This window comes from Ranitomeya imitator, chromosome 2 (assembly GCF_032444005.1).
Source record: "Ranitomeya imitator isolate aRanImi1 chromosome 2, aRanImi1.pri, whole genome shotgun sequence".
Taxonomy (NCBI): domain Eukaryota; kingdom Metazoa; phylum Chordata; class Amphibia; order Anura; family Dendrobatidae; genus Ranitomeya; species Ranitomeya imitator.
In genome coordinates this window covers 372,981,961-373,007,208 of record NC_091283.1, presented here as the reverse complement: position 1 = coordinate 373,007,208, position 25,248 = coordinate 372,981,961, and the positions used below count along the sequence as shown (strand labels likewise).

At 42.0% G+C, this 25,248-nt stretch overlaps 1 protein-coding gene across 1 annotated transcript in view; it reads left to right on the top strand.

Annotated features, from left to right (window-relative positions):
- LOC138666607 (zinc finger protein 585A-like) overlaps positions 1 to 25,248 on the top strand; it is a 112,436-nt gene that overhangs the window by 51,090 nt on the left and 36,098 nt on the right. Inside the window, exons 8-14 of the mRNA XM_069754803.1 lie at positions 15,476 to 15,719; positions 16,956 to 17,065; positions 17,195 to 17,374; positions 17,457 to 17,580; positions 17,664 to 17,761; positions 19,482 to 19,569; positions 21,078 to 21,848. Of these exons, the coding sequence (XP_069610904.1) occupies positions 15,476 to 15,719; positions 16,956 to 17,065; positions 17,195 to 17,374; positions 17,457 to 17,580; positions 17,664 to 17,761; positions 19,482 to 19,569; positions 21,078 to 21,848 (1,615 nt within the window). The remainder of the gene's footprint in view (positions 1 to 15,475; positions 15,720 to 16,955; positions 17,066 to 17,194; positions 17,375 to 17,456; positions 17,581 to 17,663; positions 17,762 to 19,481; positions 19,570 to 21,077; positions 21,849 to 25,248) is intronic.

Below are 25,248 nucleotides of genomic sequence, written 5' to 3'. Positions count from 1 at the left end.
ACCCCCCAAATTTTGCAACAAAAAACTGGGAAAACCTATTGACTCGAGTATAAGCCTAGGGCGGAAAATGCAGCAGCTACCGGTAAATGTCAAAAATAAAAATATATACCAATAAAAGTTAAATTAATTGAGACATCAGTAGGTTGTTTTTTTTAATATCCATATTGAATCAGGAGCCCCATATAATGCTCCATGCAGTTCATTATGGCCCCATAGGATTCTCCATATTAAAATATGCCTCATATAATGCTCCATACGGTTCTTTATGGCCCCATAAGATGCTCCATATACAAATATACCCCATATAATGCTTCATGCAGTTCTTTATGGCCCCATAGATGCTCCATATAACATTATAACATTGTGCCACATGTAATGCTGCTGCTGCACTAAAACAAAAAAAACTGACACTCACCTGTCATCGCTGCCTGCTGCTCCTCAGCGTCCCGTCTCTCCGCACTGACAGTTCAGGCAGAGTTACCACTAATGTGAATGTTACTCATGCAGCATTTTTCTTGCTCTGCAACAAAACTGACAAACTCATCTTGAAGAAGCTTATGAAGCTGAGGTTCAATAAAAATTCCTTCTTTTATCATTGGTTCACTCAACCTAAGAAATGTATAAATGAGATACTTGAATGCTTTTGCATTTTTAGCCATTGTCTTTACAAAGTTCTTCATTAGGCCCAACTAGATATGCAGTGATGGTAACAAAATGTTATGTGGGTCATCAAGAGCTGGATGCTGGACATTTTTACTTCCTAGCTGAAGTGAATGTTGGAGAGGCCAGTCTTTTATTGTAGTGATATTCTTTTGCACGACTATGCTACTCACACAGAAAGCAGCAATAATTTCTGTATGCACCCCGGAGACCAAGTAAAAAGGCAACCACCTTTAATTCACCACAGAGGGGCCACAAAGTTTGGTCATAGTTCAGGCACCTCAACAGTGGTTTCATGTTGTTATAGGTTTCTTTCATGTGGACTGCATAACCAACTGGAATTGAAGGTAGTGCATTGCTACTATGCAGCAAGACGACTTTTGGGCTTGTTTTGGACGAAACGATAATGATAAGCCTCCATTCCCCTGGATTATGACTTCTGTTCAGAACTTCCATTAAATTGTTGATGTTGTTACATGCCACAAGATCGCTTTACATGAAGAAGTATTGGACAAAATCTTTATCACGGTTGGGGAATAAAGAAATCCGAACATCGCCCGCTGGGAGATTCCGCCTCTGTAGCCTGGAATCTAAGGGCTCAGCCTTAAGGTACCGTCACACTAGACGATATCGCTAGCGATCCGTGACGTTGCAGCGTCCTCGCTAGCGATATCGTCCAGTGTGACAGGCAGCAGCGATCAGGCCCCTGCTGTGCTGTCGCTGGTCGGGGAAGAAAGTCCAGAACTTTATTTGGTCGCTGGACTCCCCGTAGACATCGCTGAATCGGCGTGTGTGACACCGATTCAGCGATGTCTTCACTGGTAACCAGGGTAAACATCGGGTAACTAAGCGCAGGGCCGCGCTTAGTAACCCGATGTTTACCCTGGTTACCATCCTAAAAGTAAAAAAAAACAAACACTACATACTTACCTACAGCCGTCTGTCCTCCAGCGCTGTGCTCTGCACTCCTCCTGTACTGGCTGTGAGCGTCGGTCACCCGGAAAGCAGAGCGGTGACGTCACCGCTCTGCTTTCCGGCCGCTGTGCTCACAGCCAGACCAGAGAAGCAGAGCGCCGGGGACAGACAGCGGTAGGTAAGTATGTAGTGTTTGTTTTTTTTTACTTTTAGGATGGTAACCAGGGTAAACATTGGGTTACTAAGCGCGGTCCTGCGCTTAGTTACCCGATGTTTACCCTGGTTACCGGCATTGTTGGTCACTGGAGAGCGGTCTGTGTGACAGCTCTCCAGCGACCAAACAGCGACGCTGCAGCGATCCGGATCGTTGTCGGTATCGCTGCAGCGTCGCTAAGTGTGACGGTACCTTAAGTTTTGGATAGAGATAAGCGATAAGCATCCGCCCCCTCCTTATTCGGCAAGCTATAGAGCTTACCAAAGAAGCTGCATTGGGAACCTGGAGCGCTTGGAACCTGGAGCGCTCCCGATAATCAGCTGCATGCGTCGTGGCTGTGTGACAGTCACAACACATGCATGGAGAGCCCGTTTGTTGTGGCTGTCACACAGCGACGACACATGCAGCTGCGGCGCTGAACAGTTGATTATTGAGAGCGCTCCAGGTATCCAGGTTCCCGCTGCAGCTGCTTCGTTAAGTGCTAGAGATTGCAGAATAACGAGGGAGCCGACGATGTTCCCTCATTTCTTGGACAGATCGAAATCTCTAAGAAGATAATTCAGTTCCCTTTGTGTTATTATTGTATTCAGTTGAAGTTGCTGACAGAAAGTCTGGATCATGAAGATTCTTCATGACCCCAAGTGCCTACTTCTTCCTCTCTTGACTGGACTGAAAATGTTTCTAGTGTTTTTGGAAGCCGCACTTCTTCTGTATGTGGTATGAGCGTATTGCAGATGGAATGTTTGGAAGCTGTAAAGTCTACTTCTTCTTCCTTGCAATTCCTTTCCGAATTACACATCGTACACACAAACTGCTCTGACCTCTACGCATCGTACACACATGGCTCTGCTCTGAACACATCGTACAGACACTTACAGCTCCACTCCACATATGTCAAACATACACGGCTCCGCTCTGTACACGTCATACAATCGCGGCATCGCTCCATTCATCTCATACACATACACACCTGCACTCCGTACACCTCGTACACTCACAGCTCTGCTCCGTACATGTCGTACACACACGCCTCCACACCGTAATCCCACAGCTCCACTCCGTACACACACGGCTTCGCTCCGTACACCTCGTACACACACGGTTCCGTTCCATACATGACACACACAGCTCCACTCCGTACACACACGGCTCCACTCCGTACACCTCGTACACACACGGCTCCACTCCGTACACCTCGTACACACACTGCTCCACTCCGTACACCTCGTACACACACGGCTCCACTCCGTACACCTCGTACACACACGGCTCCACTCCGTACACCTCGTACACACACGGCTCCACTCCGTACACCTCGTACACACACGGCTCCACTCCGTACACCTCGTACACACACGGCTCCACTCCGTACACCTCGTACACACACGGCTCCACTCCGTACACCTCGTACACACACGGCTCCACTCCGTACACACACGGCTCCACTCCACACACCTCGTACACACACGGCTCCACTCCGCACACCTCGTACACACACGGCTCCACTCCGTACACCTCGTACACACACGGCTCCACTCCGTACACCTCATACACACACGGCTCCACTCTGTACACCTCATACACACACGGCTCCACTCTGTACACCTCGTACACACATGGCTCCGCTCTGTACACCTCGTACACACACGGCTCCACTCTGTACACCTCGTACACACACGGCTCCACTCTGTACACCTCGTACACACACGGCTCCACTCCGTACACCTCATACACACGGCTCCACTCCGTACACCTCGCTCACACACGGCTCCACTCTGTACACCTCATACACACGGCTCCGCTCCGTACACCTCGCTCACACACGGCTCCACTCTGTACACACACGGCTCCGCTCCGTACACCTCGTACACACACGGCTCTGCTCTGTACACCTTGTACACACACGGCTCCGCTCCGTAGACCTCATACACACAGGGCTCTGCTACACTCATACTATAAAACGCCTCCTGACCCCACACATAAACTTCCCCTCATCCAGCACCATGACAACCAGCACAGCAGAGTCCTGCATACACTGAGGCCCCTGATCATGTGACCCCTGACTCCTCCCCTCCTGTGACCTCATCACAGGTCCTGTGCGCACGGAGCAGCCATATATGTGGTGTGCGGCTCTGCAGGTGGAGGTAGGTGCTGGAGATTCCCCATTACTGGGTTCAGGGGACATTAACCTCTTCATTATCTAAAAGGGTAAGTAAACTTTTTACTTGTATTTTTTTTTATCTATTCTTAGGCCCTTTTAGCCGCCTGCAGTCCAGGGGTCTGGAGCTTCCTGCTACTGATAGATTGCTGAAAAGACCTTTGAACTCGGGAGGCCGGAGCACACGGCTCTCTGATTAGTGGGGGATGGTGATAGAAGCAGCCGTAGGCCTTTGTACATTTTGGTTTTATTTTGTCTGTTAAAAAATCACTATTTCTAATCTAAGCTCGTATTTGCCAGGAATTATCAGCATTTTACAATGCGTTTCCAATAGTGTGTTTATCCTGCTGCGGGAGGACACAGAGCTGAGTCGGGTGCGGTCTGTGGCTCCTTCCATGTCCCACTTCCCTCTTTTGTGATGTCCCAGAAGAGTTGTCTATATTTTCTGGGTGAAACTCTTAATGAGCGGCTGCTGTTTTGAAGATTCCTTTGTGATCTAGGGATTGTTCAAGTAGATGGTGGCTCTCACTATGTGACTGTGACATACAGGTGCATCTCACAAAATTAGAATATCATCAAAAAGTTAATTTATTTCAGTTCTTCAATATAAAAAGTGAAACTCATATATTATATAGAGTCATTACAAACAGAGTGATCTATTTCAACTGTTTATTTCTGTTAATGTTGATGATTATGGCTTACAGCCAATGAAAACCCAAAAGTCATTATCTCAGTAAATTAGAATACTTTATAACACCAGCTTGAAAAAATGATTTTTAAAATCCAAAATGTTGGCCTACTGAAATGTATGGTTAGTAAATGCACTCAATACTTGGTCGGGGCTCCTTTGGCATCAATTACTTTGTCAATGCAGCGTGGCATGGAGGCGATCAGCCTGTGGCACTGCTGAGGTGTTATGGAAGCCCAGGTTGCTTTGATAGCCTTCAGCTCATCTGCATTGTGGGGTCTGGTGTCTCTCATCTTCCTTCTTACAATACCCTATAGATTCTCTATGAGGTTAAGATCAGATGAGTTTGCTAGCCAGTCAAGCAGTGATACTGTTGTTTGTAAACCAGGTATTGGTACTTTTGACAGTGTGGACAGGTGCCAAGTCCTGCTGGAGAATGCAATTTCCATCTCCAAAAAGCTTGTCGGCAGAGGGAACCATGAAGTGCTCTAAAAATTTCCTGGTAGATGGTTGCATTGACTTTGGTCTTGATAAAACAGAGTGTACCCATACCAGAAGATGACATGGCTCCCCAAACCATCACTGATTGTGGAAACTTCACACTAGACCTCAAGCAGCTTTGATTGTCTGTCTCTCCACTCTTCCTCCAGACTCTGGGACCTTGATTTCCAAGGTCTAGTGTGAAGTATCCACAATCAATGATGGTTTTAGGAGCCACACATGGACTTGAACCTTGTTGAAGCACTCAACACATGTGCACCTTCTTGTTGCATATCTGCAATATGATGCCCATATTGTTAGGATTAGAAATAGTGCTGACTACTGGGTTGCCACTCTGTTAGATCCGCAGTACAAGAGTAAGTTCCAAGACAGAAACGAGTCACACAGTGTGCATCGCAGTTATAGACTTCCAACCCCGGGACCGTCAACACAAAAACATTAGCAGCAGCAGTGTAAAAGTGGCATAAGCAATTTCTTTTGTATCACACATTTTTTAGACCAGCCCGTGCACCACCAGAACAGAGTACAAGTCTGACACGTTGTGAACAACTGGAGTGGATGGTAAAGGAGTATCTGGAGCTCAATATCAATGCCACCTTTGGACCCTTTCACATTTTAGTCTTCGAAAGGCAGACTAGGCGATGACGTCGTTTTTAGTGTCATGCATTGATCTCGAGTTATTGCAGTCTGGGCCATCCTTATGGTGTCTTCTGTGCCTGCTGTTGTTGCTGCTGCTGCCGATATTACAAACAATTTTTTGAAATGTGAAGGCTCCACGTTGGGTTTCCATCTGTCTGGTTGGCTGTGGTGGAAGGTGTGTCAGAGGCCTATTATATTGTTTCTACTTTGTGAAAATTGATGGTACTTTAGTGGTGTGTGACAATTATTTTTGGAAATGTGGAAGCTCCAAGTTGAATCTCCATCTGGTGGGTTGCCTGTGTAAGCAGGGCTCTCAAACAGGCAGTCCTGCACTTACTTTCAGTTAATTACCTGTGTTACATACATCTACCAATAGCACTATATGAAACTGATGTTTGTACCATCTGAGTGTGGTTGGAATAATAAAAAAAAAAAATTGGAGGTGTTGCATGAGGTGTGAGGTCTCCCAGCTAAGAAGGCTTACACCGCTTCCTTAACCACCAGTTCCTCATTTAAACTTCAATTCCAAGCTGTAAATGTTGAGCCAGACCCTGATACCTCATGCATGGCCATGGCTGACTGTTGCTGCGCTATTTGCAAATTTCTACTGTTGATCAAATGAAGCCACTTTTCATGGTGTCTGCCTCGAATTTTAGCTGTTTATGAAGCTTTTTGTCACCCCTTAAGGTGTTGTGTATACGTTTGGTTTGGCCTCCCATTGAATCTTATTAGTCTCTATTAGTAACATCTGTCATATGTTTATCCATCAGTGTGAATTGGACATTGCTTTTTTTTTTGCCGGTTTTTAAAAAATATTTATTTAAGGTTATGTTTTGGAGGTTACTATTGCATGTACTGATCTACTTTACCTAATAGTGATGGATCTGGGAGTTAGCTTAACGTTTAGGATGTGAGTGTCGCCACCTCCTCTATTACTTGTTACATGTACAGAGATACATCACCACTGCAGTATGATAAAAATCACTGGATTCATATTGGAAGCCAGTTGTTCCACTTTGAAAACTACTATACACTTTAATTTCATGCCTTATAGGGTTCACAGCGAAAGATCTCCAAACTTTTATTATCAGGCCAAATGTCTCATTTGGCAGGGACAACATAATGGATGTGAATAAGATGGTCCGTATGTTGTATCCGCTTCTGTACATAATTTGTGCAGAGGAGATGTGTTTTGAATTTTTTTTTAGTCCATCAACAGTTTAGGTCAATAGAAAATGATAATGTATCAATCTTTTGGGACTGTGGTGTCAAATACCTATATTAATTTCAGACTTGGATTAGGACACTTCTTTCATGGGAGAGAGCATGATGTTATGCTTGTACAAGGACCCTATTAGGACATCCCCCTTCTCCTCTTCAAATCTAGTTCTTGAGCTACATGCTTCCTTTTTGAATTCCTACAGCATGGAACATTTTTTATGATCGTGACCAACCACAAGGGATACCTTGTGATTTAGCAATGTAATGGAGACCAATATCCTTTTTCATTGTGTCTACAAGCTCGTTAAACAATGGTTCTTATCCATTCCAGATAAAATAATCTACATAGATTCAAGGCCTCATCCAAAATGGACCAAAGTTCTGGTGGATTATCCATTGTAGGTGGTCTAGGGGTACAATCTTATAGCTGTTTTAGTCTGTGTGCATTTTTAGGCACATACTTACGGTAATTTCATAATTCTTGATGTATCATGAGGTTACCCCCTTAGTTCACCAGTTTTACAGTTACAAATGTTCTTTTTGAAGGGCTTTCATTTTTTTTAATCAAATACTTTTTGTTAAGGCATACATCCAAAATGTAACACTGTCTGACACAAACACCAGACAGATACAAAAAGTTCAAAGCAGATTATTACATTTTCCATTAACATGAACTAACACACTTTACCCGGTAGCCCAAACCCCATCCCAATATCCTTTATCAGACTAATACATCTCCTCTTGATAAATTTATATCCAACTTTACAGAAGCTCAGCTGTATAAGTAAAATTCCTACAAAAGCAATTAATCGACTCCCAACCTACTCTGCAATAACTCAACAGAAGCCACACCCGGAAAATCCATCCATCCACCCCACACATTTTCAAATTTTGTATGTTGACCTCTCCTAACCTATATACAGTTAGGGCCAGAAATATTTGGACAGTGACACAAGTTTTGTTATTTTAGCTGTTTACAAAACATGTTCAGAAATAAAATTATATATGTAATATGGGCTGAAAGTGCACACTCCCAGCTGCAATATGATAGTTTCCACATCCAAATCGGAGAAAGGGTTTAGGAATCATAGCTCTGTAATGCATAGCGTCCTCTTTTTCAAGGGACCAAAAGTAATTGGACAATGGACTCTAAGGGCTGCAATTAACTCTGAAGGCGTCTCCCTCGTTAACTTGTAATCAATGAAGTAGTTAAAAGGTCAGGGGTGGATTCCAGGTGTGTGGTTTTGCATTTGGAAGCTGTTGCTGTGAGCAGACAACATGCGGTCAAAGGAACTCTCAATTGAGGTGAAGCAGAACATCCTGAGGCTGAAAAAAAAGAAAAAATCCATCAGAGAGATAGCAGACATGCTTGGAGTAGCAAAATCAACAGTTGGGTACATTCTGAGAAAAAAGGAATTGACTGGTGAGCTTGGGAACTCAAAAAGGCCTGGGCGTCCATGGATGACAACAGTGGTGGATGATCGCTGCATACTTAATTTGGTGAAGAAGAACCTGTTCACAACATCAACTGAAGTCCAGAACACTCTCAGTGAAGTAGGTGTATCTGTCTCTAAGTCAACAGTAAAGAGAAAACTCCATGACAGTAAATACAAAGGGTTCACATCTAGATGCAAACCATTCATCAATACCAAAAATAGACAGGTCAGAGTTAAATTTGCAGAAAAACACCTCAAGAAGCCAGCTCAGTTCTGGAAAAGTATTCTATGGACAGATGAGACAAAGATCAACCTGTACCAGAATGATGGGAAGAAAAAATTTTGGAGAAGAAAGGGAATGGCACATGATCCAAGGCACACCACATCCTCTGTAAAACATGGTGGAGGCAACGTGATGGCATGGGCATGCATGGCTTTCAATGGCACTGGGTCACTTGTGTTTATTGATGACATAAGAGCAGACAAGAGTAGCCGGATGAATTCTGAAGTGTACCGGGATATACTTTCAGCCCAGATTCAGCCAAATGCTGCAAAGTTGATTGGACGGCGCTTCATAGTACAGATGGACAATGACCCCAAGCATACAGCCAAAGCTACCCAGGAGTTCATGAGTGCCAAAAAGTGGAACATTCTGCAATGGCCAAGTCAATCTCCAGATCTAAACCCAATTGAGCATGCATTTCACTTGCTCAAATCCAGACTTAAGACGGAAAGACCCACAAACAAGCAAGACCTGAAGGCTGCGGCTGTAAAGGCCTGGCAAAGCATTAAGAAGGAGGAAACCCAGCGTTTGGTGATGTCCATGGGTTCCAGACTTAAGGCAGTGATTGCCTCCAAAGGATTTGCAACAAAATATTGAAAATAAAAATATTTTTTTTGGGTTATGTTTATTTGTCCAATTACTTTTGACCTCCTAAAATGTGGAGTGTTTGTAAAGAAATGTGTACAATTCCTACATTTTCTATCAGATATTTTTGTTCAACCCTTCAAATTAAACGTTACAATCTGCACTTGAATTCTGTTGTAGAGGTTTCATTTAAAATCCAATGTGGTGGCATGCAGAGCCCAACTTGCGAAAATTGTGTCACTGTCCAAATATTTCTGGCCCTAACTGTATTCCTTTCCATGAGGACAATAACATTTTGTTCACAAACTATTTTTTGACTGGTGTTTTTTCATCTAACCAATGCATCGCAATGAGCTTCCTATCAGCATATAGCAATCTTGCAATAGCCAGTTTCCCACATTCATCCGTAGCAATATCATCCATATATCCCAAAAGACAAGTCAGCAGGTTACGCCCATATAGTGCCTTGCGAAAGTATTCGACCCCCTTGAACTTTTCAACCTTTTCCCACATATCATGCTTCAAACATAAATATACCAATTGTAAATTTTTGGTGAAGAATCAACAACAAGTGGAACATAATTGTGAAGTTGAACGAAATTTATTGGTTGTTTTAAATTTTTGTGGAAATTCAAAAACTGAAAAGTGGGGCGTGCAATATTATTCGGACCCTTTACTTTCAGTGCAGAAAACAGAAGTTCATTGTGGATCTCTGAATGATCCAATGTTTTCCTAAATGCATAATGATGCTAAATATAATCCACCTGTCTCTGTACAAATGCACCTGCTCTGTGATAGTCTCAGGGTTCTGTTTGAAGCACAAAGAGCATCATGAAGACCAAGGAACACAACAGGCAGGTCCGTGATACTTTTGTGGAGAAGTTTAAAGCCTGATTTGGATACAAAATGATTTCCAAAACTTTAAACATCCCAAGGAGCACTGTCCAAGCGATCATATTGAAATGGAAGGAGTATCATACCACTGCAAATCTGCCAAGACCCGGCCGTCCCTCTAAACTTTCATCTCAAACAAGGAGAAGACTGATCAGAGATGCAGCCAAGAGACCCATGATCACTCTGGATGAACTGCAGAGATCTACAGCTGAGGTGGGACAGTCTGTCCATAGGACAACAATCAGTCGTACACTGCACAAATCTGGCCTTTATGGAAGAGTAGCAAGAAGAAAGCCATTTCTCAAAGATATCCAAAAAAGTGTCGTTTAAAGTTTGCAACAAGCCACCTGGGAGACACACCAAACATGTGGAAGAAGGTGCTCTGGTCAGATGAAACCAGAATCGATCTTTTTGGCAACAATGCCAAACAATATGTTTGGCATAAAGGCAACACAGTTCATCACCCTGAACACACCATTCCCACTGTCAAACATGGTGGTGGCAGCATCATAGTTTGGGCCTGCGTTTCTTCAGCAGGGACAGGGAAGATGGTTAAAATTAATGGGAAGATGGATGGAGCCAAATACAGGACCAGTCTTGAAGAAAACCTGTTGGAGTCTGCAAAAGACCTTAGACTGGGACAGAGATTTTTCCTCCAACAAGACAATGATCCCAAACATAAAGCAAAATCTAAATTTCATTCAGCTTCACAATTGTGTTCCACTTGTTGATTCTTCACCAAAAATTTACATTTGGTATCTTTATGTTTGAAGCATGATATGTGAGAAAAGGTTGAAAAGTTCAAGGGGGCCGAACACTTTCGCAAGGCACTGTATTTACCTCCATCACTTCTTGAATCAGATTAAGCACTTTCACCCAAAAGGGCTGAATGCGAGAACACGACCACATCATGTGTATAAAGTAGGCTCCTTCCTCAGAACACCTTGGGCATTTTGAGTCTCCTCTCACTCCTGCCTTCATCATCCATAACGGAGTCCTGTACACTCTATAGACTAAATAAAACTGTGACACCCTTTTAGCCTCACTTAAAGAAACCTTGGGAATATAGTGTAATATGGACTCCAACTGAGACTCCTGTCAGGGACCCAGATCTGCCATCCATTTTTCCCTCAACATTAATGGATGTCATAATAATAAAGTGTCCAACAGGCCCCTTGTACATCAAAGTGATGAACCCCCTCGAATTCCTCCGAGGTCCTATGAGATTGAATAAACTATCTAACTGCAGAACCACACGTGACACCTAATTTTGCTTATCTGGCTCAAAGGAAACTCATTCCTGAGCATTTCGAATGTTTTGATAACGCCAACGTCAAATAACTGAGACACGAACCAAATGCCAATATGCCTCCACTGGCCAAACCCCCGCGATCTGATGAGCTTCACCATTCTAGGGTCAAACCAGATTGACGCATATCACGTTAATTCTGTCACCGCCCTCCACTGTTTAATTTTCTGCCAAACTTTCCCCATCATGACTATAGTTGGGAATCTTTCTGGGTTCATTTTAAATCTACCCGCTTCCAAACTAGCGAACAATGGACCCTTCCGCACTATATATTCAGTGATGATCCCAGCTGATGTATTTTGGCTAGATTCTCCCCAGCCCACCATATGCTGACATTGGGACGCAATATAATAAATCATCCTCCATCTTGGTTGAGATTACAATACCCAAATATTTAAACTCATGAGCCACCCGTAAGGGAATCACAGAATCCACTGTCAGAGGAGCCGCCACATCCAGGGGCAGCAACACAGATTTGTCCCAGTTAATAGATAGACCTGAAAGAGCCCCAAATTTAGTAATGAGATTCATAGCCACCCTCAAAGACTCCTGCTCATCTTCCAGAAACAATAATACATCGTCCACGTACAGAGCTTTCTTCTCTTCGTGACTTTCATATCTATATCCCTTTATACCCCTATCCCTCCGTATCGCCGCGGCCATGGGCTCTATAGCAGTCACAAACAGCAGAGGAGACAAAGGTCACTTCTGTCGCGTTCACCTATACAAGGGAAAATCCCCAGACAAAAGACCATTCACCTAAACCCTAGCTCTCGGAGACTCGTATAACAGCTGCACCCAACTTTTAAATTTCTCATAAAAACCCGTAGCCCTCAGGAACGCCCACAAATACCTCCACTCCACACTATCAAATGCCTTACCAGCGTCCCGAGACACCACAACCCTTCGACCCACATTATCTGCTTTTGCCTGCATATTGAGAAAGTTATGTGGTTATGTGCTGTAGAACTATTGGGCATAAACCTGGATTGATCCCTACGTATTATTGTCGTTATCACCTTATTTAGGCGGTTAGCCAACATCTTGGCCAGGGTTTTAACATCTGTTGTCAATAGCGAGATTGGACAATAAGAGACTGGGTCTACCGGATCCTTACCCTGCTCCGGCAACACAATTTTTGCCTCTCGCATGGACCGTGGCAACTCCCCCTCCACCAAACCAACATCACACATATCCAGCAAGGCAGGAAGAAGCGTCTCTTTATATTTTTTTTATATACCTCCCCCGGGATCCCATCCCCAGCCCCCCTCCCCCCGGGGCTTTATTATGAGGCATAGAGGCCAGAGCAGCATAAAGTTCCTCCAAATTAAATGGCTCCTCAAGAAGCCCTTGATCATCCGCCAAGAGTCTGGGGAGCTGTACCTCCGCCAAATAACCATCCATCTCCTCCTCCGATGGCTGCACATGTGATTTGTAAAGATCCAAATAAAACTCCGTCATCACCTCCAAAATTGCCCTACTACCAGTCTCGCCCATCCTTTACCCTTAGAGTGACTATATGTGTAGAATCTCTCTGTGCTGCTACTATCCTAGAAAGAAGATTGCCCGCTCTATCCCACTTCTCAAAATATTTAATATTTTGAAACCTTTTCTTGCGTTCTGCTGCTTTCATTGCCATGTGACACACCCTATTCTGCACTTCTTTCAACCTTGCCTGTGCCTCCGGGGACTGAGCATTGATTAGTGCCTCCTCTGCTTCCTCCAATTCTCTAATCCACATCTGATCCTTCCTGCCAGTTTTTGCTTTTACACAGGATATCCCTTTAATGCAGAGCCCTCTAAAATAAGCCTTCATAGCTTCCCAAACCATCAAAACCGAAGCCTCCCAGCATTAATTCTAAAGTATTCTCTAATATCACCCCCTATATGTCCATCCAGGTCAATAAGTTGTAACCAGAACAGATTCAACCTCCACATGCACCCCCTAGCAAGTGCAGAGCCCACTCCCTCAAGTATCGCACTCATGGGGGAATGATCCGATATAGTTCTAGCCATGTATGTTACTTCCCCAACAAGGCCCAATATTTGAGTATTGCCCAATGCCAGGTGAATTCTTGACAAAGATGCAAAGGAGGAAGAGAAACAGGATGAGAAATCCTCCATAAATCATGCAAAGCAGTTTCTTTCAGGACTGCTCCAAATGGTGTCCAGTTAACTCCCGGTCTCAACGTCTCCCGTCTACCCGTCCCAATGTGTCTGGAATGTTATTGAAATCGCCCACGATTAGAAATGGTACCCCAGGGGTTTCTTCCATTATCTCTAGAACTCTGTAGAGCAGTCTCCCACAATATGGCGGTGGATTATATAGTGAGACCAGCCACATCAAGGATCCATACAATTTACAAAGTAGGCATACAAATTTACCCGTCTGGTCTGTAATCCCTTTATGATACTCAAAAGGTAACCCAGCACAAATGAGAATACTGCCTCCCCCTGGAATATGTTGAATATGTGGCATGATATCCTGCCTGTATCCATCTTTTGGCTAGAAAATGTGTTCTCTCTTTTACCATGTGAGTTTCCTGCAAGCAAATCACTGACGGCTTGGTATCACACAAAAACTTAAACACGGCTTGCCATTTCACACCAGACGCCAAGCCCCTGACATTCCAACTCGCCACTCTCATTCTTCCAGACATTTTCCCTCCTCAGAACATATTGCCCCACATTTTTTTTCATCCAAGTACAGCTGAAAACATAACAACAGTGATCAGAGTGATGTACATTGTATAAATGTTTTCCCCCCTCACCCCAAACAGCAAAAAGCTTCAACCAGCAAAACCCAATCCCATCTTAGTTCTTTCATTTCTAGTTTAGTCCGTTATAGCTGAGGTTAAATTCTTAGGCTAGAAACTATCTTTAGGATCACTGCTTCCAACAGGTATGACTTTATAGTTCTAGTCTTCTTTCTCTCTCAGAAGATGTAATTTGCATTTTCAGTTTCCCAGAGGAGCACGGCATGGCAAATAAGCCTCTTGACATTTGCATGCCAGGGCCACTCTCCACAAGGAGAAACTTTACCCCTTAGACCTCAGTCCAGAGTCTCTCACCTAACCAAATCAGATTTCATACTTTGTACAGACAAAGGGCAATACCCCGAAACACCGTGTCTGCAAATTGAGATTCTGATTTGGCTTTTATATTAAGTCATATTGCAAGGCTTGATAAGAGGTCAAAAGTGAATGTAGGACATTCATATTCGTATTCATATAGTCATGTGTTTCTGGTATGGAAAAATATGCATGTTTAACTCATCATACCTCGGTGGATAAAAAAAAAAATAGCTCCTTCAAGATGGAATTGGTGAAGATGACTCCAGGCTTGGTCACTGTAGATTGCTTTATCACAGACAGTCAGCTGATGCATCAGGTGACTATTTAAAGGATGGTGGGAGTGGTCACAACCCAAATCAGCTGACCTAACAACCCTGCAGTTACAACAGATTGCCAGCGAGGGAAACTGATATTAACCCCTGTTGGTCCTGAAAGGAAAAAAGCTTAATTTAAATCATAGTGGAACCAGAGCTGACACGAATCCAAAAATGGATTGTGACAACATGTATGAATCATTGAATCCATAAACATTTGCTCAAGTTTTTTTTGGACTTTGATATAACACCGAAATGTAACAGAAAGCATGTAAAACGGTATAGATAAGTTATTGAATCGAGAAAAATTCCTCACTGCTATTTGTAGTGTTATATACCAACGAAATGTACCACACAGCATGGACTAGAGTATGGATTAGTAACTGAATCCAGACAAATGTTTCAGTGCTTTTTTGTAGTGTTATATACCAGAACACATAATACTCTATGGATGAACAATTTAAGACTGAAAAAAAAATTGTTTTGAGGGTTAGATACCATCGAAATTTACCCCGAAGCATGTAATGGTATATGGATGAGTAATTGAATCCAGATATATTTTGCGCTTTTTTTTTTTTCTCAAGAAGCCCCTCCCAGGCCCATTCATTCCTCAAGAAGAATTCATCCTATTCCCTTCCTTCTGGCATCACACCCACCACATACCAGTGATGTTGCCCCTCCATTTTGAGGAACATGACCCTGGTTCCGGTCGCCAGCTCTTGCAGCCTTTGGAGCAAGTGTTCCGTCTCTACTGCCCAATGGTTGAACAAAATGTGATGACAGGTTCTAAACTCTTCAATGGACCCCCTTCCCAGCTGCCGGTTGTACGTAACGACCACGCCGTTTGCCAACTGTCGGTACCTTTCGTCTAGCGGACCAGATAGGATTTCTCCAACCCTGGCTCATCTCCTTGTCCCCTTGGTCTTGGATTGGGACTTAGTGGTTCTGGGAAAGTGGCCAGATCTAGACCACAGGCTCCTACCACCTCTGCTGTTGTGCCAGCTTTCTCTAGGTCCAATATTGCTCTTGTCACTCACTTGAAAGTCTCGCGTAGTTCTGTGTTTGTCTCCCACTAATCATGTTACACTATATGGATGACTAATAGAATACACAACAAATTTTTAACTCTTTTTGGGAGTGTTATGTATCACAGAAATGTAGCACAAAGCATGTAATACTCTATTTATGACAACAAAATTTTTGCACCCCTACCCCCACCCCCAACAAAAGTAGAAAATCTGGTCACGTGCAGCACCTATATATTTAGAAATGGACTGTGATACACTCAGCCCTGCCTTAAGCCTTTATTCTATCACTCTCCCTGTTCCTGCAACTGTCCCTAGGCTAAATGCACAATGTACAGTATCTGTTCCTCAGCAATCGATGACTTTGCTTTAACTTTACGTGGCACTTTGTGGCTGAGTTGCTGCAGTTCCTTCCACTTCTCCATAATATCACTCATAGGTGATGGTAAAATATTTAGGATGGAAGAAATGTAATCAACTGGCATCCTGTTAAAGGTTCATGCTGGAATTCAGTGAACTCTTTAGAAAGAGCTGTTATGGCAAAACGTTAGTAAAGGTAGCCTGAATGGTAAGGGGCTGGATTTTATATACCTGTGCCAATGGGACTACATGAAAAACCCGCATTCAATGATTAAGACATGTGCCCCTGTAGTTTTTATCTTTATTTTACATGTGGGTCATCACTCCAACTGCAATTTTGGTTGCAGCAGTGATGCCACAATATATGATGTAATGGTTTTGGCTCATGATGGTCTCCATATGTGCCATAAACACCACTGTGACCAATGATTAATTGTTGCTTTCATGTGAAGATATAACAACTTTTGTTCTCAATCATGGAGGAGCTGCCATGAGAAGAAATTAAACTTGTATTCCACTTGATACTAAAAGAGACTACATCACCTACACGTTAAATCTCCTCATATGTTTTCCCCTTATTATCTCCAATAATTATATTATTACATGGGATCCATCATGATTTTCCATCTTTTACCCTCTAAGGTCCCTACTATATTTGATCCACTCAATTGAGCTCTAGTATATGAGAATTTTCCTGATTGCCCATCAAGTATGGATAAGGACAAGGAGAAGATGGCAGAGAGGATATTACACCTCACCCTAGAGATCCTCTTCCGGCTTACTGGAGAGGTGAGAGATTCTGATGATGTCACATTACATCATTCTTTTTTATGGGAATAACAGATGGACAGAACTGGAGAGGTGAGGATTATGGAAATGTCTGTAGTGAGATTTATTAATGTGTCTCTCCATAACCAGGATTACACAGTAGTGAAGAAGAACTCAAGTGAGCGCTGTCAGGCCCCTGTATCTGAGGGATGGAGAAGACCCCTGAGCCCAATTACTGGGCCTCCGCCTCACCCTCTGATCCATGAGGACATCAATGACCACAAGATCCTAGACCTCACCTACAAAATAATTGAGCTGCTGTCTGGAGAGGTGACACTGCTGGGAATGTTGGGACATTATACAGTAACGCTATGAAGGAATTGGGGGGTGACGGTATCATTGTATGTGTCAGGTTCCTATTAGGTCTCAGGATGTCGCCATCTATTTCTCAATGGAGGAGTGGGAATATTTAGAAGGACACAAAGATCTGTACAAGGACGTCATGATGGAGGTTCCCCAGCCCCTCACATCACCAGGTAATAGACAGGACTAAATACACACGGCCTATAATTATGTGTATGTAAAGAATGAATTCAGTCCCTGTATGTGTTTCCTCCAGTTCTATCCAGTAAGAGGACAACACCTGAGAGATCTCCCAGTCCCTTTTTCCCCCAGGACTGTTCAGAAGAAAATCCCAATGTTCCTCCGAATCATCAGGTAGATGGCTATTAAGGTCTTGTGTTTTGTCTTGTTTTATCCACCAGTATTGTATGTTTTATACTTGTGTTATGGGAAGGGTCATCATAATATCATTATACACACATGGTCAAAATTGTTGTACCCCTCATTTAATGACAGAAAAACCCACATTGGTCACAGAAATAACTTGAATCTGACCAAGGTAATAATAGCTAAAAAAAAAATCAATGATAATGAACAAATGAAAGTCAGACATTGCTCTTCAACCATGCTTCCATAGAATTAAAAAAAAAATAAAATAAAACTCATGAAATAGGCCTGGACAGAAATGATGGTACCCCAGAAAATATTGTGACAAAAGGGACATATTATATCACGCTGTGTCCACTAATTAGCATCACAGGTGTCTACAATCTTGGAATCAGTGAGTGGGCCTGAAGATAGGGCTACAGATACTCACTGTGCTGTTTGATGACAAGGTGTGTATCACACTTAACATGGACCAGAGGAAGCGAAGGAAAGAGTTGTCTCAGGAGAAAATTGTTTTATACAAATCTGTTAAATATAAAAGTTATAAGACCATCTCTAAGCAGCTTGATGTTCCTGTGACTACAGTTGCACATATTATTCAGAAATTTAAGATCCAAGGGACTCTAGCCAACCTCCCTGGACATGGCCGCAGGAGGAAAATTGATGACAAATCAAAGAGACGGATAATACGATTGGTAACAAAAGAACCCAGAAAAACTTCTAAACAGATTAAAGGTGAACTTAAAGCTCAAGGAACATCAGTGTCAGATCGCACCATCCGTCGTCATCTGAGCCAAAGTGGACTTCATGGGAGACAACCAAGCAGGACACCATTGTTGAAAAAAAAAATATCCTAAAAAAATCAGACTGGAATTTGCCAAACTACATGTTGACAAGCCACAAAGCTTGTAGGAGAAAGTTCTATGGACAGATGACACAAAAAAGGAACTTTTTGGAAAGGCACATCAGCTCTATAGTCACAGACGGAAAATGAAGCATATCAAGAAAAGAACACTGTCCTTACTGTGAAACATGGAGGAGGCTCTGTTATGTTCTGGGGCTGCATCTGGCACAGGGAGTCTAGAATCTGTGCAGGATACAATGAAATCTCAAGACTATCAAGGGATTCTAGAGAGAAATGTGCTGCTCAGTGTCAGAAAGCTTGGTCTCAGTCCCAGGTCATGGGTCTTGCAACAGGATAATGACCCAAAATACACAGCTAAAAACACCCAAGAATGGCTAAACATTGGGTTATTCTGAAGTGGTCTTCTATGAGCCCTGACCTAAACTCTATTGAGCATCTTTGGAAAGAGCTGAAACATGCCGTTTGGAAAAGGCAACTTTCAAACACGAGACAACTGGACCAGTTTGCTCTTGAGGAGTGGGCCAAAATACATGTCGAGAGGTGCAGAAGTCTCATTGACAGTTACAGGAATTGTTTGATTGCAGTGATTGCCTCAAAAGGTTGTGCAACAAAATATTAAGGGTACCATCATTTCTGTCCAGGCCTATTTCATGAGTTATATTTTTTTTAAATTCTGTGGAAGCGTGGTTGAAAAGCAGTCTGACTTTCATTTGTTCATTATCATAGATTTTTATTTCAAGTTATTTCTGTGACCATTGATTTCTGTGACCATTGTGGGTTTTTGACCATGTATGTAGATGTGACTTCTCCATCTGTCTGTGACTTTTACAATATTTGTTACAGGGTGAAGATATAACAAATATCAATGCTTCAGAGACAAACTTGAGTGATGTGAAGTGTAAAGAAGAAGTTCTTACAGATGAAGTGCCAGGTAAGTAGTAACCTCATCCCCAGTCTCATACTCATTAACATCTTAATTTGAAGAAGCAGACAAGTGTGAAGGATTCATGATATGTGTGCTTCCACATGTTGCACTGTCAGGCAACAAGGGCATAAAAAAGTAAAATTATAGATTGCAGGTTTTGCTGTATACCTCTATCTTTGCAGGGAGTATTATAACTTTGGGTGCACAAAAAAGGAAACTATGATTTTTGGGCATTAAAGAAGGTATTATTGTCAGATAGCGTTTATAGGAATTAATTTGCAGGACCTGGTCCTTCAACCAGATCAGTAATCTGTGGCCTTCAGACGTTAGCACTGAAAGCCACCTCATGGCATCTGGGGCTCTTCTTTTTATAAATCAGGCCAGCTAATCTAAATAAGAGTCGTGGATGACGGGAGGTATTAGATGATTGCAGGACTCATGTCCGACAGCCACAGATTATGGAACTGGCCACTTGACCATGTCCTGCGAATCGATTCACACAAACTCTATTGTCGAAGCAACATCACTTCTTCTCAATATAGTACTCGTGCCCCACCAAGGGAGGCACTATTATTTTTTAGGGGGTTCTGAGAGGCATTAGGAAAGCAGAAGACTGAGGAAATTGTGTGCAGAGTTATAGTTCTAAGAAGTCTTTATAGTGGTCTGGGCTAGATAGAGAAGAAAAGACACAGCAGGCGATCATAAAACAAGGCACCTCTGCGTTGCTGAATGTAGCTTTACTGTAAACACATTTTACTTTGCAGATCTAGAATTTGACCATTTCTTGATTGAGATCATACATTAACACCATATCACTGCTGTAAGACTGTTATAAAATCTGTCTCTTAGATATTATGTTCTAATTGTAGTGGCAAAGGAGGCTGACAAAACATATTTTGTGGTTAACGCAGCCTCAGTTGTCTGCTCCTTACTCTAGCCAGCAAGCGTGTAAACCATGAGAATAAAATATTTTTCTAGACCCATGGGGTTCTATGCAAGAAAACATTTATTGGTAGGATCATTGCAATCCATCATCACCTATAGAACGTTCATCCATCAAGTCGCTGTGACTCAAGATCAAGCTGAAGGCTGTTAAATAAAATAGACCCATAACTGGTCATTTTAGAGAAGTAGATAATCATCAGACTAGAATTCGTAGAAATGCTCAACCTGATTATCCACCTGTGTAAACAAGCTGATGATCACCTTACAATCAAAACACTTATTTGTCAGGTGATCGGATGGTTAATGATGGTAAAAAAAATCATTGCTATTGGAATATCATAGCGCTGTTTAAACATGGGATTTGCTTGCGATAACATGAACTGTGTGGGGACAGACCATTTGTTTTAGTGATCGTTGTGTCCCATCGCTGCTTGGCAGATTGTATAAACAGGCCAATAAATGAGCATGGAACATCTTGTATATAGTCTATCAGTGCTTATTTAAGAGCCTCAAATTGGCCTATACTTATAATATTTGACAATAATTAAAATCCAGTTTGTTCTTGGCAGATGATTGTATCAGGAAGTTGGTGATATCTTCAGATTGTGAAGCAGAGGATTATGATAGCACACAAGATGCATATGAAGAGCATGCCTTGTTTTCGGATACACCATCAGCCCTTCACAGCGAAGATCTATCGTCTGATCCCTCTGAACAGTTCCTATCTTATAAATCATCAAAGTTGGTTAAGCAAAATAAAAGCCACAGAACGGAAAATGAAGTTCAAAAAACTATTGCAAAGAAGTCAATTTCGTATTCCGAATGTTCGAAAACTTATAGCAGTGAATCAAATCTTGTTACACATAAAAAGAGAATACATGGAGGGCTGAAAACATTTGCATGTTCAGAATGTGAGAAATGTTTCACCCGTAAGTCATGTCTTCTTAGACATCATAAAAGTCATACAGGGGAAAAGCCATTTTCCTGTTTAGAATGTGGGAAAAGTTTTAATGAGAAATCGCATCTTGTTGCACATCGGAGAATTCACACTGGCGAGAAGCCATATTCATGTTCAGAATGTGGAAAACGTTTTGGTGTTAAATCTGCTCTTGTAATTCATCAGAAAATCCACACAGGGGAACAGCCTTTTTCTTGTTCAGAATGTGGGAAATGTTTTAAAGTAAAATGCAATCTTGTTATACATCAGAGAATTCACACACGGGAGAAGCCATTTTCATGTTCAGAATGTGGGAAACGTTTTAGCATTAAATCTTCTCTTGTTGTGCATGAACGAATTCACACTGGGGAGAAGCCATTTACATGTTCAGAATGTGGAAATTGTTTTAGACGGAAATCAGATCTCTGTAGACATCAGAAAATTCACACAGGGGAAAAGCCATATTCATGTCCAGATTGTGAGAAATGTTTTAGCATTAAATCAGCTCTTACTGTACATCAGAAAACTCACAAAGGAAGAAGTCATATTCATGTTCAGAAAGTGAAAATTGTTTAATCCAAAAGTTAAATCTTATTAGACATGAGCAAAATTATGCAGGGTATGAACCTTTTTTTACTCTTCAAAATGTGAAAAATGTTACTGAATTGTAGTGTCATTTTAAGCATGTCTGTGTCTGTCTCTGTAGTTTCTCCCCCTCCAGTCGTCTAAGACAGCAAATGTCAACTCATCAGTCAGTATGTCAGTGCTCAGCATAAATGAATACATCCCCTTTGAAATGTAACATTTTAATCAGTATCTCCCTGAAAACTAGAACAATTTCCAAAATTTTGACAAGAATGAGTTTTGAAATTGTTTAACCCCCAACATGAAACTAAGGTTAAAGCTATGTGCACACGTTCAGGATTTCTCGCAGAAAATTCCTGAGAAAAACCTGAAATTTTCTGCAGGAATTCCGCAAGAAATCTGCATGCGTTTTTGCCACGTTGTTTTCCGGACATTTCCCAATGCATTTTGTAGTGGGAAATCCGCAAAATTAATGAACATGCTGCGTTTTTTACCGCAATGCATTTTTTTCGCGGAGAAAAATGCATCATGTGCACAAAACATGCAGAATTCATTCTAAATGATGGGATGCTTATTGTATGCGGTTTTTTTGCGGTTTTATAGCGTTTTTATTGGGGGAAAAAATGCTAAAAAACAGCAACGTGTGCACACAGCCTAATACTATAACTTTAATTTCTAGATCTTCAGTTTTACTCAATTAGTTTAAAAAATGGATACACCCCATCTCAAAAATTACTAATTACTAGTATTTTGTATGACTTTAATGATTTTTGAGGACAGCGCCAAATCTTCTTGTCATTAAATTAACAAGTTGGTGACATATTGCAACATCTTTTTGCATTCTTCAAGAATGATCTCTTTTAGTGCCTCGATGTTGAATGGATAGTGATGACAACTTGTCTCTTCAGAATTTTCCAAAGGTGTTCAATTGATTTCAGATCACCAGAACTATTTGGCCACTAAATCACTTTTACCCCGCTTTTGTACAAAAATGCAACAATGGCCTTATGTGTGTGTTTTCGATCATTATGTTGGAAAAGTGGTGCAAGCCTACCAAAGGAACGGAGTGATGATCGCATCTTATTTTTCAAAATAGAGCAGTACATCTGTGAATTCATGATACCATCAATGATCGCATCTTATTTTTCAAAATAGAGCAGTACATCTGTGAATTCATGATACCATCAATAAAATGTAGCTCCCGGACACTAACCGCTCTTGCAGACCCACATAAGAACACTGCCTAGACCATGTTTCACTGTAGGCACCATGCATTTTTTTTTTGTACTCCTCACCTTTGTGATGCCATGCAGTTTTAAAGCCATCCGTTTCAAAAACATTTTGTCTTGGTCTCATCCCTCATGTACAGTACCATTGAATAAATGGTGTTATATACAGTACAGACCAAAAGTTTGAACACACCTTCTCATTTAAAGATTTTTCTGTATTTTCATGACTATGAAAATTGTACATTCACACCGAAGGCATCAAAACTATGAATTAACATATGTGGAATTATATACTTAGCAAAAAAGTGTGAAACAACTGAAATTATGTCTTATATTCTAGGTTCTTTAAAGTAGCCACCTTTTGCTTTGTTGACTGCTTTGCACACTCTTGGCATTCTTTTGAACTTTTTTGTTTTATTGACTCATTAAAAGTAAAGTCATGTCATACAAGAGAAAGGGAAAACAATTTAAAACACAGTATGAATAAGATATGTATACAATCTAATATATAAAGCTGAATGTGTGTGTGTGTGTGTGTATGTGTGTATGTCCGGGATTGGCATCTGCACCGTCGCAGCTACAGCCACAAAATTTTGCACAATCACACGCCTGGACCCCTTGAGTGTCATAGGCTATGTTGTGAGGCAAAATTTTAACCCCGCGCGTTCCAATTGACCAAACAATTTTGCCCCTATCTACATAATGGGGAAAAAGTGAAAGGAAAAGTGTTGGAGGCAAATTGACACCAACCAGATGTGAACAAAGGGGGCTTAAAGAATGAGAGCGATGGCGCCAAAAAGTATATACCGTACAGTTGCTAAGGTGGGGCCCCGACATGGGATACTCACCACACACGGAAATATGAACACACACACAAAATGCGCCACACACTACCACGTGCTTGAACACATATACCACCCTCAGCACACATTTCACCACACATACACCACCCTCGCCACATAAAAGTCAAAAAACAAAAGTCGCCACTCAAAACTAGCCACGCGCAAAATTTGCCACATGCAAAACTCGCTACATGCAAAACTATGCTCACGCAAAACTCGCCACACGTGCAAAACTCACCTCATGGAAAACTCGCCACACTCAAAACTTGCACACGCGGAAAAATTGCTACATGCACAAAAGTTGCAACACATGCAAAAGTTGCCTCACACAAAACTTGCACATACTCAAAACGCACCACACATAAAACTCGCCACGCGCAAAACTCACCATGCGCAAAACTTGCTGCACACAACTTGCTACACTAACCTGTCACATGCAACCCGACACACAAAAAGTTGCTACACGCATGTCGCCACGCAAAACTCATCTCACAAAAATCGCTACATGCATGTCGCCACACCGCAACTCAACACACAACTTGACACATGAAACTCGCCCTAAAACACACACAAGTCTGGTATTATCCTTCAAAAATAAAAATCTGATTAATAAGAAGACAAACTACAAGAGCAACAAATGTACCATATAGGAAATACGGCAGCTGTCAGTCACATGACCTGTCTATTATGTGTATGTGTGAGCTAATATATACTGCCAGGGGAGAGGGCTTCCTGTTGGCTGGGGATTTATCAGGCTGCCAATAGCAACCAATCACAGCTCAGCTTCTAGTTTGCTACAGTTAATTAATCTGAGCTCTGATTAGTTAATATAGGCAACAAAGGACATTCTCAGTATTACAAAGCTTGTGTGAGGTAATGGCATGTTAGTTAGGGTGTATTGGTGGAAAGGCTGATGTCAGTCACATCACCGCTATGTGAGAGGATATAGAAACTGCCAGTAACAGACTATTACATTTCTATCTATTTGTTTTGTGGTTTTTGTATGCAGAATAAACTTCTGTTAACACATTCTATTTTGCTAAAAGCAGTTATTAACCCGGGCAAAGCCGGGTAGTACAGGTAGTTAATAATAAATACAGTCATGGACAAAAGTCTTAGCACCCTTGAAATTATCCTAGAAAATGAA